General features: G+C 32.1%; 2 protein-coding genes across 2 annotated transcripts; one reads left to right on the forward strand and one right to left on the reverse strand.

Moving 5' to 3' along the window:
* Nucleotides 169–2378, reverse strand: LOC104724169 (pyruvate dehydrogenase (acetyl-transferring) kinase, mitochondrial-like). Its single transcript, XM_010442647.2, has 6 exons — nucleotides 2130–2378; nucleotides 1534–1780; nucleotides 1255–1435; nucleotides 1018–1165; nucleotides 706–922; nucleotides 169–567 (listed from the first exon to the last, which is right to left on the reverse strand). Exons 1-6 carry the CDS (start codon nucleotides 2376–2378, stop codon nucleotides 509–511), a joined length of 1101 nt encoding a protein of 366 aa, XP_010440949.1. The 3' UTR covers nucleotides 169–508.
* LOC104724247 (transcription factor MYB108-like) lies at nucleotides 12981–15468 on the forward strand. Its single transcript, XM_010442740.1, has 3 exons — nucleotides 12981–13277; nucleotides 14020–14149; nucleotides 14502–15468. Exons 1-3 carry the CDS (start codon nucleotides 13121–13123, stop codon nucleotides 15187–15189), a joined length of 975 nt encoding a protein of 324 aa, XP_010441042.1. The 5' UTR covers nucleotides 12981–13120; the 3' UTR covers nucleotides 15190–15468.

Consider the following 17453-nt stretch of genomic DNA (forward strand, 5'->3'; position numbering starts at 1 on the left):
CGTCGTAGTGGAAAAGCCGAATACGGTCTTCAACGCAAAACGACGACGTTTTTATAATCCTTTTTTGTTTGTTCTTGAGAAATTTAATAGATTGGGATGGGATCATAAAATTGGCTCTCAAGTTTTAAACAGATCAAAAAAACACTTGAACCAGTGAAGAATATCAAATAACCGGTCAAATTACAGGACCTTCTTCAATGACTGTTTTATCGAAGTAAACCAATAATGTTATGCCGACATTCGGATACAAGAAAAGGGATTTGCACCGAGAAAGTACAAAGGTTTAAAATCGAATCGAATCAAATCAGAGGAGATTAAACTCACTTGGAAAAATCTCCATAATCTGAGTCTAGGAATCAAGAAAGCATAATGAGAGATATAAATGTCTGTACATTAAAAGAAACTAGAAAAGCATAAATAATTGAGTAATGTAGATCCCTCATCTACCATATTTAATATGTCAAAGACTCAAAGCTTTCTTCACTTGTTGCCTGACGTGAAGCTTCACTTAGGGCAAAGGCTCTTGCGAATCTCCAAGACGAGACAAGTGCAAGTAAGCATCAGTCCCTGCACATACCAACCATACACACATATATATATATATATCAAAACTGAATCTTTCTTATGAAGCTCATTGAGACACAGGTCAAAACTTTTACTGATATGATCTGAAAAATATGAAAATCAAATAAGTATTGGACTCACCATATCCTTCCATGGATATGATCTGCAAATCTCCACCAAAATATCGAGCATACAAGCGACTAATCGGCAGACCATAACCATAACCAGCCATAGTCACTGGAACATCAGCTGGTCCTAATTCCAATTCCTCCACAAGCGGGTTTCTTGCGGTACTGTAAAGATATGTGAATATTTTGGGAAGACCACTCCTGGGTATACCTCCACCTTCATCTGAGACCTATAAGATTAACCCACAACAATAGTTGGTTTTAAACCAGTGCAACAAAAAATGGAAACGCTTAACAGAAAGGAGAGAAAGCACAGGATAACGACCTTTATTGTAACATCTTCGATTCCATCAGCAACTATAATGCGGATAGGTGGTGCAACTCTATCGGAGTCAACAAATCTCTCTTGGACAGCACGTAGAGAGTTCTTGACTAGCTCATACATCATAAGATGCAAGTGCGTTGGAACATACCTATAGAAAGGATGCATTATTTTGCTAGGGGAGAACAAAAGCCATGAAATAAATCTTGAGAACAAAGAGAAGGATAAACTTGAACTCACGGGAAGGTGAAACTGGGATCCCCATATATGTTTATTTCAGGTGCAGAACCATACTCTCGGAAACAAATTGAGCGAGCATCTTCACTAGCGTTCCTGGCTACCTCCATAGGAGACATCTTAGTGTGTATGTAACCCACAGTATGAAGTGGTGGATTTGGATTATGCAACTCAACATGCTGCCCTGAGAATTCCATTAAAAAATCTCAACAAGTATCAGCACATCAACAACAACAGAAAACAAAAAAACCTTTCCAAAAACAAAAAAACCCCAAATCTTACCAATAAGCATACGGATCCCAATTCGAGACAAGTAGAAACGATCAAGAAACTGATGAATCTCATCAAGAGTTCCGGAATTCATGCCTTTCTTAAGCTGATTAACACCCAAAGCCATCATGGGAACCACATTGTTGTGCCTCACTTTAACAGCCTTAATCATCTGAGTGAATTCTTTCTCATCATTCGAATCCTTAATCTCAGGAAATGCTCTCATGTCCCTGAATGATTCCAGATACCAATCCCGTACCTACAAAAACAACAGCAAAATGTAACAACAACACATCATTCACAACAAAACCTCTTGAAGAGTTTCAGGTGTCAAACAAAATTAGCCAAATCTGGTTTCAATTCCAAAGATTTGCACAAAAACAAACAATGTTCTCTAGGCATTCAAAATTTCACTGTAAAAATCACTTGATTTAAAAAAAATAATCAATCACAGAATCTAACATCTACTTTTTTCATTTAAATCTACAATATCCAATTTAATCAAAAACAATCTAATAAGAAGCAACCACCACAATTCAATTCAATTCAAAACCTATTCAAGTCAGAATCATTAAAATTCAAAAATCAGAAACCCAGAATTCGCGCACCTTCAAAACGGCAGGTTTATCGGAGAGACCATAAGGAAGCGTCTGGAGTTCGAGGGCTCGCCTGGCGACACGAATCGGAAGCTCCTTATGGAGAAACTGAGCGGAGATGAGAAGATTCCTCTCAGTAGGTTTGGAACCAAACTCCATCATATACCTGAGGCTCACACCCGTTTGCTTCATGCGACCCCATTTGTGTAAATCCTCGATCAAATTCTTGGGAAACATTTCGCAGGCTTTCTTAACTGCCATAAGCGTTGGAATCTAAAGGAAAAAAGAAAAAAGAAAACACTCAAACCCCTATCGTCGCTCTCCAACGGCAACGTTATCTATCATCGACTTGACGGAAACTGCGAAGAAGATGGTTGGACATCCAGAGAAACAGAGAAGAGAGGATTGGCTTTTTTGCCTTTGGGAATCAGCAAAGGCTGAGATTATAATCGTGTTTTAATTATGCTTANTTTTTTTTTTTTTTTTTTTTTTTTTTTTTTTTTTTGGCCGCTAATTTTCATGTGTTACGATTTTTACTATTTGAAGTTGTGTGGTAGTGCGTACTGGCTCTTTTTGGAATAATCTCTATCTTTTTTTTTTAGTATTTACTTATTTTTGGTACAAAGTTCTTTTTTATTTATAAATAGTGTCAGTAGATAATATTTAGTTCGTGTTAAGAAAAAAAAACAATAGTTATTGATTGAGAAAAGGATGTGAATCAAACAGATATAAATATCAAAGACTTTTTTAGAAAGGATCTCTACCCTATCCACAAGTCCACATGGGACATATATACATGGATGGCTAAAAGGCTGAGATCCAAAACAACATGTCGTTCGATAGATATATATAATAATGTGTCGTCGTCCTTTCTCATAAAAAACTACACGGTTTCTTTGTCTCTTTTTGAAAAGAAGTAAGTAGATATCCAAAAGGCTCCCGACCCGTTCTTTTGATATAAGGCCCTAAAGGCCCAATATATTCCAATCCCTCTTTCACTAATTTTTTTTTCTTCTTTTTCTAATGATGAAAAGGGTTTTCTCAAATTTAAACGCAAGTATAGAGTCGTACAAAGCTTTTTGGGTTTAGCAGTTTGGAGGAAAGGTTTTAGAGAGTAGGGAGTTTAAGGGTACACTTAATCGATATTATATAGGACCATTTTCTTATAATTAAGATTTAATACTAAGTCTGATTATAATAATAAGCCATACAACAAGTTTTTATAGTTTAGTGTTTAGACTTGATTTTTTGGTTTTTTGATTTAATGTAAATCAAAATTTGTAAATTACATGTTGTAATAAAGTATTACTTCCGAAATAAAGGAAAATATAATTAGTTCTTTATCCCATGTAATTCACAGTTTTTGTAGCTAGGGCAACAAAGTCTTGGGCCAAACTCATAAGCATGCCTAAGATGTAGACTGGAGAGGAGTCCCAATTTGAAGTTTCAAACAAATGTTTTGTTTCTTTTGGAACAACACAACAAAAGAGTTTGTGTTTGACTTCAATATCTTACCGACTTCCCCGAATCTCAATTGTTTGAAACGACGATGTTTTAATATATCATTGACCTTAATCTATTTTATTCATATTTTGTTAATTTGTTACTTCTGCTTCTGCATGCTTGTTTATCTTTGACTTGTTCACTCCATTTTCTACCGTTTTTTATTGTTCCCTCGGTACGAGGTTTTGTTGGACGAAATTCAAATTAATACATCATCTGAAGTCCACATTAGCGAAGAATGTTCTACAAAAAAAATCGAACTTAAAAATAACCCCGCTAAACTACACTAGTTTGATATTTATAGTTTTCTATTTTTAACGATTAATGAACTCATCTATAAGACTTATTTGCTTAGGACAAGTTACTCATTTAAGTAAATTTGCTTTCGACTTTGACTACGAAATGTTACCATCTCATTTCAAATATCTTTCATGATCCGTATTTTAAAAATAAAAGTGGGTTCTGACTGAAGTTTTTTTATATTTCTACGCTAAAACTCTTGTTTGACAAATAACTTGTTGGCTCTATAACTACTTGATGGAAATCGTACATTTTATGTTAAACAATGAAATGAAATATTTGACTTCGAACCAAACAATAGTAAATTAATAAACATGTAACGAAGACCTAGAAACTTGTAGAAAACTTCTATTCAACCATACCTTATTATAATCATCGTGAAACAGGATTAAAAGGGATTTAGCTGGACTAACCACTTACTTGTGACAATTAAATAATGTAAAGTACGTTCATTTTTAAGGGCTTTGGATTAACGCTTCCGTTGTTGACTTGTCAACAAAGAAAGAGAAGACAGAACTGAAGAGACTACAAAACGCACGAGTGGGTTGTGATTTTAACTCGTATAGCTCTTTGACTAATTTGACCGGGGACACGTACGTCAAACTGATTAATATTCAATACATATCAAATCAGGTTACACAGGTCAAAATTTATCAAACTATTTCTAAGATCCGATATTGATATTAGACATAAAAATAATATTCCTATTAGGTTCAATCCGAGATGAATACTGTCGAGCCTCGGTTATGTCCCACATGTGTGTATATTGTTTATTAGCTAGCTCTCTTATATATGTGTAGTAACTAATAAGAGTATGGGAAGTTCAGCAATATACATTTGGGTGCTTAACAAGGAAATTATTTGGTATTTTACTACTTCTTATTAATTTCTTTACTTAAGGATTTTTCTGATCCTAAAATTCAAAGTAGTTATACCATATACCGCAATTTGGTCAAACACGAATGGAAAATGCTAATTGTTATTTGCTACTTGATGGTTTATTAATTATTATAGAGTACATCCTCTAGAGAAAACAAATCACATATGGTATTGATCATCATCATTGTTTTAAAAGCCATCTTGCACATATAGGTTTTTTTTCTATATAATGTTTAATTAACTAAGATATAGCTTTTTGAATTGGGGAAAAATATATGTGAGAAAGAAAAAAAAACAAAAGTATTATAGCATTCTAAATGAAAACAAAATTGGGTTTAACGACAGAAATGTTTGTCTTTAAACAAACAACATGTTTCTTTTGCGAAGCATAGAGAGAAAAGACGAGAGAAAAGTAATACTAATAATCAACAAGCACTTGTGTTCTCCACTTCGGAGGAAACCAAATTGCTTATAATACTAATTTTGAAGCTACTTAAAATCCTAAATATTACTTTATGTTCCCTATTAGCTTTGTTTTCTTTCATTATTTATATAACTTCGGATAATTGCTTTCACATCTACATTAACATTTCATCTTCTCGTTAAATTTTACTAAACGTGCGTCAATATATATAAATTCACATAATTAAATATATGAAAGTAAACTTAAATTAATTAGGATTAGAAGCTTCTAACCGATTGACTATGTAGATTACTACAAATACAAAATTTTCACCCTCATATAATTATTCATTAACAGTCAACGTTCCTATAATTATTGTGAAGCTCTTTTGTAAATTTAGACTGATGATACAGACAATTTTTTTTGTTTTCTATTTTCACGTATAACACGACACCACTATCACTATTAATTCATTTAAGCGTATAATATAAACGTTTTGATCGAATTATTGGTTTAATTTGATTTCATTTCGCCGGTATATAAACCTTTAATCCTTAAAACTCTCTTTTTCTTTTCTTTTTTGTCAACCCCAAAACTATTAAAAGATTGGAAACTGGTACTCTACGGGCTTCTTACAGCCATACATTGAAGTGGAATTAAATGTCGAGCTCCCGAACTAGAAAATCTATCGAAAATGTGAAACCGTAGATGGTGGTGTATTTTAAATAACAATAATGAAATGTTAAAAAATGAAAAGTACGTAGTTGTTCAAAATAAGTAATATAATTGTCAATATGAGTCGTTTAGTTAGTCCACTTCAAATCAATTAATAATGGAATTTTACTTCCCCTACATCCTACCATATTTTCAACACAAAATTGTTTATTCCAAAAAATATATATATAGTTTCATTAATTAAACTTCTAATTTTGCGGCCCTTAATCCAATTGAGTCATACCCCGATGATCAGAAGCGTGACTAGCGGGAAAATTTTATCTCCTTTTCTTTCTTTTTCAAATTATCATCCACAGGAAACTAGCTAATTAAACTGGTTTCTAGGAGATGTAGTTCCTTCAACCTCATAGTATCTGAAGTTCGAATCTTTGTTTTACACATGATACACGAGCAGTCCACGTACGTGATGTACACTCATGAATCATGATACAGAAACAATTCAAGTAGAAATAGAGTTATATAGGTTAATTAAAAGATCAATTAAGGCAACAAGTATCAAATATCTTGCAATGGAAAGAAGTCATGTATGAACAACTATGAGTCTATGACCACTTGCGTCAGTAACAAACCTATGTAATTTAACTATCGTACGTATCTTACAGTAAATAATACATTGTGGTGCTCTACTGTACACATTCTTTTGTTATGGTGCACATAAAGAATGTCAAATTGCTAATCTACTATGTAGCTATAGTACACTTTATGAGTCATCTTGGAAAAAATGTACGAAGAAACATGTCGACCAAAAAAAGTATACAGTGTGTGACATATGAGAAAGGCAATTTTAGTATTTACGCGAGTGAGAAAAAACTAAAAAAAATATTAATGATGAACCATATAGGTATAGATATAATTCAATGGAAAAATATAAACAAATTACAAATATATAATACGAACATACAAACATGCGTTTAAATTTTATTTTATTTTCTCGCCAAAAATAAAACTCATCTAGGGTTACAAAAATCTCACAGAAAGGGAAGAACACACCTCTAAAAGCAAACAAACGCACAAAGGGTTTGATGATATTCACTCTCATATTCAATGGTATAACAATGGCTAATAGTTAATACCAAGCATAAGCGTTCTGAATGTTAAGTCACAACTTCGAAGTTCATTTTATTTAAAAGAAAAATGTCTTTAAAAATATACAAAATAAAAATAAAAAATGATGGAAACTCAAAAGGGCTGTCATTGTTCAGGGAGGACTTTGTATGTGTAAAGGGCCATTGAATCTAGACTTCAAACTACATTCGCCTGTCTTTTTCAAATATAACTTTCATATATCTCAGCTAATAATCATAACTATTACTATTATAAAGAAAAAGAAAAAAATATTCTATTACCAATATAAATATCTAAATTTATAGAAAAATCTGCACGTATTCTATAAACACCAGATTAACAAACAATACATGATACCTATTAAGAGAATATAGTTGCTAAAAAAAATGATGAGAATATATATTAATTTCCACACTTAATTCGGAACCAAAGCGCGCGGGCAGCTACAATACTAGTTTCTCTAGTAACCCGCCGTTTGGATTAGCCGAGCTTAGGTCGGAGTAGGACGTAAACTCTTTTAGATGCAAAAGCAAAAACAAACTAACGACGTACACTTCATGATATTTTAATATGTATCTCTATACATATTTCTGGAACAATCTCACCATCGATCGTTGTCGTCAATTTCATATGCAATTTTAGGTGTAATCATTTTCAGATTAATCTTATCTTATAACCCATCTTCATTCTCTTTGTATGTTACTTTAAATAAGATTAAAAAAAGTTGTGGTGTGATGTGTGTTAATTATATGCGAAAGTGGTCCTGAAAACAGATGCCCTCGTATTAACCAACACACGTAAGAGAATATTCAAGATTTGGAATTGTGGAGTGACCAATAAATCTATTTTATTAAGATTTAGTAAAAACTTTGATGGCCTGTTGGTCCGTGTGTTTTGGACTTTTGTGTAAACTAAGACATTAAGTTATATACACTAAGTTATTAACTTCATCAATTAAGAATGCGAGATTCGTGCTCTTCTGATTACATTACTACGTACGTGGTTTTATTACATTATTTAACTCGTGATTAAGATATTTGATAAAATTTGTTAATCTGACCTCTACGCTAAAACGAAAGAGTTAAATACACGTTAAAAAAGTGTAATCAGATAATTTCATCGGACGACAAAAATATGACTTTAGGGNGGGGGGGGGGGGGGGGGGGGGTAACGCTAGTTTATTTGAATGTTTTGTACGTGTCTTTATTTTTTTTGTTAAAGATGTTTTGTACGTGTCATCATACTGTTAGAGATTGTAATAAAAAAAATCTTGAAAAACTGTTTTGAGACTATGATTAGCTCTGCTGATGTTATAAAAAATAATAAATCTTAGCTGCCAAGACATGTTTAAGTTTTGTTACAGATAACCGGAAACGATATATTGGAATGCAAATCATTTCGCGCGCTGAACATTTTTTTTTTTTTTTTTAACATTCGTTACTGTTATTTTTAGTAGTATAGATTTGAGTTTTCTAAATTCTGATGCCATCAAATATGAATTACATCACTTTCTAGATTAAAAAAAAAAAAATTAGCCTCTCACTCTTTTTCAAAATTTGCAGTTTTATCTGTTCACACTACTTCGGTTTTGTTCAAATACTTAAATCTTTGTTGTATAGGGAAAAGAAAAAGCATTTCCTTACTAAGATTCAATTTCTTGGACTTGTTTGCGACATTGTTGACCATATAACTTGTTTATTGCGGCCAAAATTTATTAAAATAAAAAGCTTAATATTTATATATAAGACAAATACCTGTATACATGAATACATGGATGTATGCGAGCGTGTGGGTGTGTGGTTCTAGCTGGTTCCTTTGGATTTGTGCCTACTAATGATGCCCACAAATATTCTTTGGCACATTGTTTATTGTTTCACAATTTGGCCTAATCACATAACTTATGAAAACCAAGTACACTTTGTTACCTCTTTTAAAAAAATTATATTTCATTAATCAGATTATGATATCGACCAACCAATCATAATAAGAGTTCAAAACTTACAAGTTTTGGAAGAAAAAGATTAATATCAGATGTATGTAAGTGGCGACGTGTCAGATATGTATGCTCAATGTATTGGCTACTATTCTTTCTTTATAAAAATAGTATTATTTGGACTTTCTAAAAGTTCTTTACAGTTTCCCGTTTCGACTTACCCCAAAATGGGGACCGATAACTTTTCCAAATCCGTCTAGAGTTCTGTCTATGCTACTGAATTATTAACGTAATAGTATATAGATCGATGGGAGTTTTCACGTTGAATTTGCTTTTCTTGTTGATATTCACATAGGGTTTTAATTTTTAAGAAATATTAGGACCGGTCTAAACATGTTACATATCAGTTATGTAAAGAATGATACAGTCATTATTTGTATGTAACTACTACCATATACATATCGATCGAGTCCAAAACATTTTACAATTGCGTTCACAACCAACCATTGATTATCATACTTCATCAAGAAAGAAGCTATTTTTAAGCATATTAATATCAAACGAAAAATCAAATACAGTAAAATACTATGGACGGATCTTTAATCATTTGTCTCTGGAATAACTTTTTTTATAGGTTATATATATATAGCTGCTAAAATTGTTGTATTACTCAAGAGCGATGAAATTTAATTAATTAATACAGCAAGCGACAGATGATAGGATATATGTATTTACATATATGCTCTCATCTTATAATTTGGCCTTATATATAATTTCTAGATTCATATATATATATATATATATATTCCAAACATTTGATACTTGCAAAAATTATTCTAACTGAAATTTTAAAAGTTTTTTATTTTCTTTATTACAAAAAAACTATAGTTGTCCATAGTATAATTCAATTAGGGAAAAACTAATTATTTGGTTTTGTAGACGAATTTTTAATATAAGATGTGGTTCCTAAAAGAAAGACATGTGTGGAGCTAAAACAAATTGTTTTTACATATTTTACTTTATAGTGGAACACGTGATGTCTGTGCCACCAAAAATTTATCTTTTTTTTTGTCAAGTTAAAAGTCGTATGCGCATAATGAGCATATATATATATGTATTCTTATTTGTATTTTGGGGTAATGGAGAATCAGAATTTACAAATACATTATCTAAGCGACCAGAAAATATTAGATTACAGTTGAGCCGCCAATCCAAACTACATAAACTCGATTTAGCTGGATCGATTAGAGTTCGAATAGAGTTGCCTCTGAAAAAGGGTAATTTCAAACTATAGAACCATTACAAACTATATTATGACTGAGTGACCAGTAAATTGAAGAAACTTGGAAAGATTTGGATACCAAGTATATAGCCGGGAAATCTCATACCAAAATGCAAACTAACTTTCAAGGTTTGTGACATAGTAGTTTTTGTACATATATATCAGATTACAGTGGTCTGTGGCTTAAAAGAAGATTGTACAATTCAAGTTTTTTGTGCATCTGAATGACTTTATACGTCTTAATCGAAAGATACACAGGGTTTCAAAGATTTACACCTCTATGAAATAATAAAATAGTTATCAAACACCATAACTTACAGTTTAAGTGGGTTTCAGTATATATCACCGTACATTTCAAATCCATAGTAAGCAGGATCTGATATATAAACCGCTTGTTATGTCTTTTTCAACATTTAGCTTGATAAGCAAAACCAGTTGATATATTACCTAGTTGACAAGTTGATGCATATATTAATTAGTTCGGCGTCGTTTAGTAGTAGGTTAAGTTTACATTATGGTGCACACAAAAGCGTAGTAAATGATGTTTAATTAACTACAGCAATTAGTGTAGTTGCTTTGAGCGTGGGGTTTATTAGAGAGTGGTCCTATATTTATATAATGTCGATTAATCTCATAATTTGTGTATTACGTTACACGTTTGTTGGAATAAGTCATGCTACAGTATATTATAGAAAGAGTTATTCACACATATTGGTTTCGTTAGCCATTGATACGATCAAATAAATAATTAATATCACAATTTGACGAAAAAGCGAAACAATTAATAAAAAATAATTACTATGACAAACAACGCCTAAAAACAACACCATTATAAATATAAATTTATCATATCATTCATGTCAAAATATGCTGCATATTGCATATAAAGATGCATGATTGCATGGCGTATAATCTATGATACAGTGATATTAGCTTAGAGATATTATCTAGGGTATATTCTAAACCCTGTGGGCAGGCGGAGGTATATGTACATATATGTAAACGTAATGCATATATATATGTCAGAAATTCGAGTAGTACTCATCCAAATGAATCGTGGATGAAGGCTTGAGAGCTTTCAAGTTTCAACTACTTAAAGTGAGATTATACCAAAGTTCACTATTATATCTAAGTTAACCATATCAACTTGTCCTTTTGATATTTACAAACTTTGAAAAGAAAAGAAAAATTTTAACCAAAAAAAAAAGACATTATCGAAAGGACGTGTGATACGTAGACATTTCCACTTTTGTCTTCTGATACATACACAACTTAGCCAAAGTAATATAATACACGCACGATATATCAAATTATATATAATACGTTACTTCAGTGTCAAAAAATATTGGTTACCTTAAGAACCTTCACTGGAAAAAAGATCTCTGGTGAAAATCTCTTCACCTCGCATACATAATCTTTCGAACTCTAATTATCTTCAAAAGACATATACAAGTAAGTAGTAACACAATGAAATCTAAACCTACATGGGGATCAGTTGAACTATTTTGAAAACAATTATATAAATTTCGGGGCTGTAGAGTGCGTGGTTCTTGTGTAAAATGAATTCGGACTTTTTATGGTCAAATAAGAACTGGAAGAAATAAGGGGGAAGTGGAGAAACTTAACAAAGGAAAAGGGGGAATATATACATATATTTTTTTGCAACTTGTTTGAATAAATTAGAAATCCATAAAAGGAAATAAACATATTGATTATTTGACACCAAAAAATTCAATAGAAATTAGAAAACGGAAACAGAGTTATTTTTACGCACGGAGTGGAAAGTCAGCGGGTCAACTTTTAAAACTCAGTGCTTAATTTTAAGTGCTAAGTGATAAATAACTCTTTGCTAATTATTCCTTTAAACTGATATTTTATCTGGACGGCCTCTTTTTCTACTTATAGACTTCTAGTAGTATTAACACTTCATCCGTTTTTAATACTGTTTAGACTATTAATTATGATATATAGATTTTAGATTAATTTTGCAATGTCTCTTATTTGATATACGTTTAACTAGTAGTACCTCTTTTATTTTGATATAGAGGGTATTAACTAAAGACGATAGGGTAATTTTTCACCAAACCAAGTAACAAGAGGAAATTAAAAACTCTTTTGGCCTTTACGGGTATGTTGATCTTAGATTAAGGTTTTTATTGAGTTTTATTCTATCAACATGACAGAATAAAATAACATCTTTATTTGCTTTGTTATAAACAAAACTGAAATAACTGTAAAAAAATTTAGCCTTATTGTTGGCTTAGTCGTAAACATGCATGCAAATAAAAATAAAATTTATTTTTATGTTTAGTTAAAAAAGAAAAAGAATGGACTCAATGTATTTTTTTAAAGAGATATATTCAATTAAAGAGATATAATTCATAGTGGTTCAATGGTTAAAAAAATCATTATGGGTTTTAAGGACATGATAAACTTTGAATACAAAGACTTACCTCCGATAATTAAAGAGAATAATTTTCAGCCAAGTGGACTACCCGCATTCGATTATCCTTCACGAATTTTAAAAGTTAAAGAAATAAAATCTTAAGGAAAAAGAAGCTTAGAAACAGAATTAAGGAGTACAAAGTTATAAATAATTAAATCAATAAACATATAGTTCCTATATTACGGCTGTCTATTCCCTTCTTCGCACATGTTCCAAATAATTTTAAAAATGAAAAGAAAAATTGAAAATTATCATCTTTTTTTTCTTCTATAAAAACCCACAACTTCTCTTTTTCTTGTGCATTCAAAACTCATCCTTTCTCTATCTACACATAACACCAAAAAAAAAAATTCTCTCTCTACCTCTCTCTCTTCGCAAAACCACAAAGAAAAAAAAGTAGAAAGTCTCAATCTCTTTGCTGAATAATCTCTTTTGTGGGTCTCTTCTGTGTGTATCTATGGATGACAAAGGAAGAAGCTCAAAGAACAACAACAACATGGAAGACGAAATGGACCTCAAGAGAGGTCCCTGGACCGCTGAAGAAGATTTTAAGCTCATGAATTACATTGCTACTAATGGAGAAGGTCGATGGAACTCTCTTTCTCGTTGCGCAGGTATGATATATTATTTTCATATACAGATATAGTTGTATATATGTATGTTCCACTTCCATGAGCATCTTTTTAAGCATAAAGAGACAAAGAACAAGTCGCATAATATAATAGATTTATTGCTTTTTGTTCAATCCTTTTCATGTTTCAATCACCATGTGTGATTGTGTTTTTTTTTCTTTTAAATCGCCCAACCTTTACTATTTTTAAAGATAGTTTTTAGAAAAAATAATAATCCGAAAATGGTTTCTTTCTTTATATGCATAGATGAAAAGACCCTTCATAGGTATGAATCAAAAAGTGCAAACCTCTCATGTTTTCTCTTTCTCGTCTTCTTCGTATTTCTAAAAATAATTTCATACGAATAAATAAAGTATCCATGATTTTGAGTGAGAGATATTTTAGTAATGGATTCAATTATTAACCATCTCAAATTTGAATAAAATATCCAAATTTGGTTATTCAATGGGTGAAAATAAAAGAAGAACTAATGCGAATTAATGATCATCTATAAGGGAAGAGCACTAACTCAATGGGAGAAAGCTTGCTGAAGAAAAAGACCCTTTAGGACAATTTGCATCATAATATATACGGTTCATTCGTTGCGGGGGAATTTATAGATATAACTTTACCGAAAATGAAACAATTATTATAATGAGTTTCTTCCGTATAAAATCATCATACTATACGTAGACATGACCGACCTGTAAATTAATCATCATATGTACTTTTACAAATGAAACAGGACTCCAACGCACCGGTAAAAGCTGTAGACTGCGGTGGTTAAACTATCTCCGCCCTGATGTCCGCCGTGGAAACATTACACTCGAAGAACAACTCTTGATCCTCGAACTTCATTCCCGTTGGGGCAATAGGTATGTTTCACAAAATAATAAATAAGAATATATATCCTCTATTAATATATCATCTTTTCCAAATAATATTTTCTTTATACTAGTCGATGAATTTTATTTAAATGGATTGAATCTGTTTTTTTTTTTTTTTTTTTTACATATAATTTTGCATCAGAACTATAATAGATTAATAGGGTATAGGGGAAAATATCAAATCATGTCGATGTTGATGGATAAAAGACACCACATACATATATGATACTGAGATATACAAATCAATAATAATGTCATTGACGACAAGAAAATAAGAATTTGATTATCACCATGATTTGTTTATAAGCGTTAATTTATTCTTTGTTATATTGATGGATAGATGGTCAAAAATCGCACAATATTTACCGGGGAGAACGGACAACGAGATCAAAAACTACTGGAGAACACGGGTGCAAAAACATGCAAAGCAGTTGAAATGTGATGTGAACAGCCAACAATTCAAAGACACAATGAAGTACTTATGGATGCCTCGGCTAGTCGAGAGGATCCAATCCGCCTCAGCCTCCGCAGCAGCCACCACCACCACAACCACCAACACCACGGGATCAGCCGGCACGTCATCTTGCATGACAACCTCTAACAATCAATTCATGAATTATGACTACAACAACAACATGGGACAACAGTTTGGTGTAATGAGCAACAACGATTACATCACGCCAGAAAATTCCAGCGTGGCAGTGTCTCCGGTGTCAGACTTGACGGAGTACTACAGCGCTTCAAACCCGAACCCGGAATACTACTCGGGTCAAATGGGGAATAGTTATTATCCGGATCAGAATATGGTGGGTCCACAGTTATTACCGGAGAATTATTTCGATTACAGTGGATTATTGGACGAAGATCTAACGGCTATGCAAGAGCAAAGCAACCTCAACTGGTTTGAAAACATTAATGGTGCTGCTTCCTCTTCAGACAGTTTATGGAACATTGGAGAAAGTGATGAAGACTTCTGGTTCCTACAGCAGCAGCAGCAACAACAGCTCAACAATAATGGTAGCTTCTGATGAATATAGAAGAAACGATTAGAAATCGTTTTAAGTTAATTAATTATACACTTAAGTATACGTGTGAAAGGAATTTGTTGTAAGGGAATAATTAAAAGACAAAGAATGTGTTCACGATAGTATTATATTAGGATATATGAGATCAGCTTTTTTATTCCAAGCTTGATCATATATATCATGGCGTTTTAACAAAGCGCTAAATTTGATTGGTTTTGGTTTTGTTTCGTTTCTTTGGGATTGTAATGATATTTTGTGGATAATTCATATGAAAATAATCTAGATTTAATTATAAGAAAATATAACTCATTCGTCGGTGGGAGCTAGTATACAATAAACATAAATAATTGATCCTGTTTTCACACTATAGATTGAGTATTTTCCTCAATGGAAGCATAATATTTAACGTTATTCGTTTAATTATTAATATTCTAACGACGAAGCTCATAATTGGTTCCACCATGTTTAATATTTAACCCAAGATATGACACAAACAAACAAAATAAAGACATCATAAAATATTTTTAAAAGATATATCATAATGACTTTGGTACTATAGAAAACGGATAATCCAAGTGATATCACTTTTTAGGAACTATGTCTATAGAGCATGTATATGGAAAATAAAATGAACTAGTGTGTGTGTGAGTGTGAAAGCCTTTCTTTGGGTTCAAAAGAAGACATATAAAAAATGATTGTCATATTCGAAGTCACGTGGCAAAATCTGGTTGGTTCTAATCTGGGCTTTGAGTTTAAGGTGGCCATTAAGGGGTTTATTCATTGGAAAGTTAATTGTTCGATAAAATATATGTTAAGTGATGATAACCCACCACTTAATATGTCCAAAAACCTTAGTTAATTATTGATAACGCATTATTGTACGGATCGTTACACCATTATCTAGACAAAACCGTGTCGTTACTCGGCACCACGTCAGAAACACTATGTTTTCTATGTACAACCTCTCATTCTCTGTTCTCACTCAGTTCTGTTAAAAAAACTCATACAGTTTAGAAAAAATAACACCAGGATCCCAATATGAGTGGCATGGTGTAGTTTTAGAGCCTGAATCAATAAAAAATGAGAAGATTACTTTTCGAAGAGAAAATGTTGGAATGTTATTGGAGCATATTATAAAAAAAAAAAAAAAAAGCTAGCTAGTTAGCTATCAGTTATAAGCCACGCATGATACCTAATTAGTTTTAGACTTTTAGTTGTGTATAGTTATAAAAATAATTATGGATTTTGTTACACATATATGGCTTTAAGCTTGGGTATCTATTATTGCAGTAAATATATGTATTCATGTTTTTTTTTATTGGATACGAAGCTTTATTTGTCTTTTATTTTTCTTTTCGCAGTCCATACATAATTGCAAAGCCTTCAAGAAAACTGTAGCGGAAGTCGTTTTCTTTCAGTATACCCCAACTTGATCATTTAAGCAATAATACTGCTTAATTTCCTCGTTTTTTCTCATCGAGTAGAGCCTCCTCCAAGCTTTGCATATATAACATAGAAGATATAATATATGCCCGCACATCTAATGGGATTGGCACGTGACAGAGAAGATAAAAAGGCACGTGCTTAAATAGTGAATGTGAGGGTAGACTTAAAGAGATGGCGGCGGCTGAGAAAAATGAAAAGATCATTCATAGGCGGTGTGGCCAGCAAGCAAGCAGCCGACGCCTAAAAGCCATCTCAAGACCGAGAGTGGTCCCAAAATCTGAACAACTCTTTCCTCAGCAATATCTTTGATTTGGAACTTAATTCAAATTCAGTCCAACATTGAAAATTTATATACTGATCCTACCAAGAATTTTCTGATCCGTTATCTCATCTAAAAAGTAAGTAGTTTTAAGGAGAACCACTTGTTGATTTTACTAAATGCTAATTAGACTACCACCACTTTACGTTTGGTAACGAAATGTTTACGTCAGTTTTTTTTTTCTTTTTTTTTTTCGTGATTAAACTCGTCAGTTCTTTTCTTTCTCAAAACTTCGAAAAACAAGTTCGATCCGTCCTTGATAAAGTTTGGAACGTATGGGTCAATGGGTCATGTGAACTTTTTCCCTTTTCAAACAAATATCTAGTGTAAATAAAATAAATGTTTATTTCATTCAGTTGGTTTTAATTCAAAATTCGTACTTATTATATATATGCCAACAACGAGACTTAATCTAATCAGATTTAGGTACATGTTAAGAGTTTTTCATTGAAAGTGAGAGGATTCTTACATTTCAATAGATATCTACATTCTTAGTTAATAC

Source organism: Camelina sativa, chromosome 1 (assembly GCF_000633955.1).
Source record: "Camelina sativa cultivar DH55 chromosome 1, Cs, whole genome shotgun sequence".
In the NCBI taxonomy this organism is placed as follows: Eukaryota; Viridiplantae; Streptophyta; class Magnoliopsida; order Brassicales; family Brassicaceae; genus Camelina; species Camelina sativa.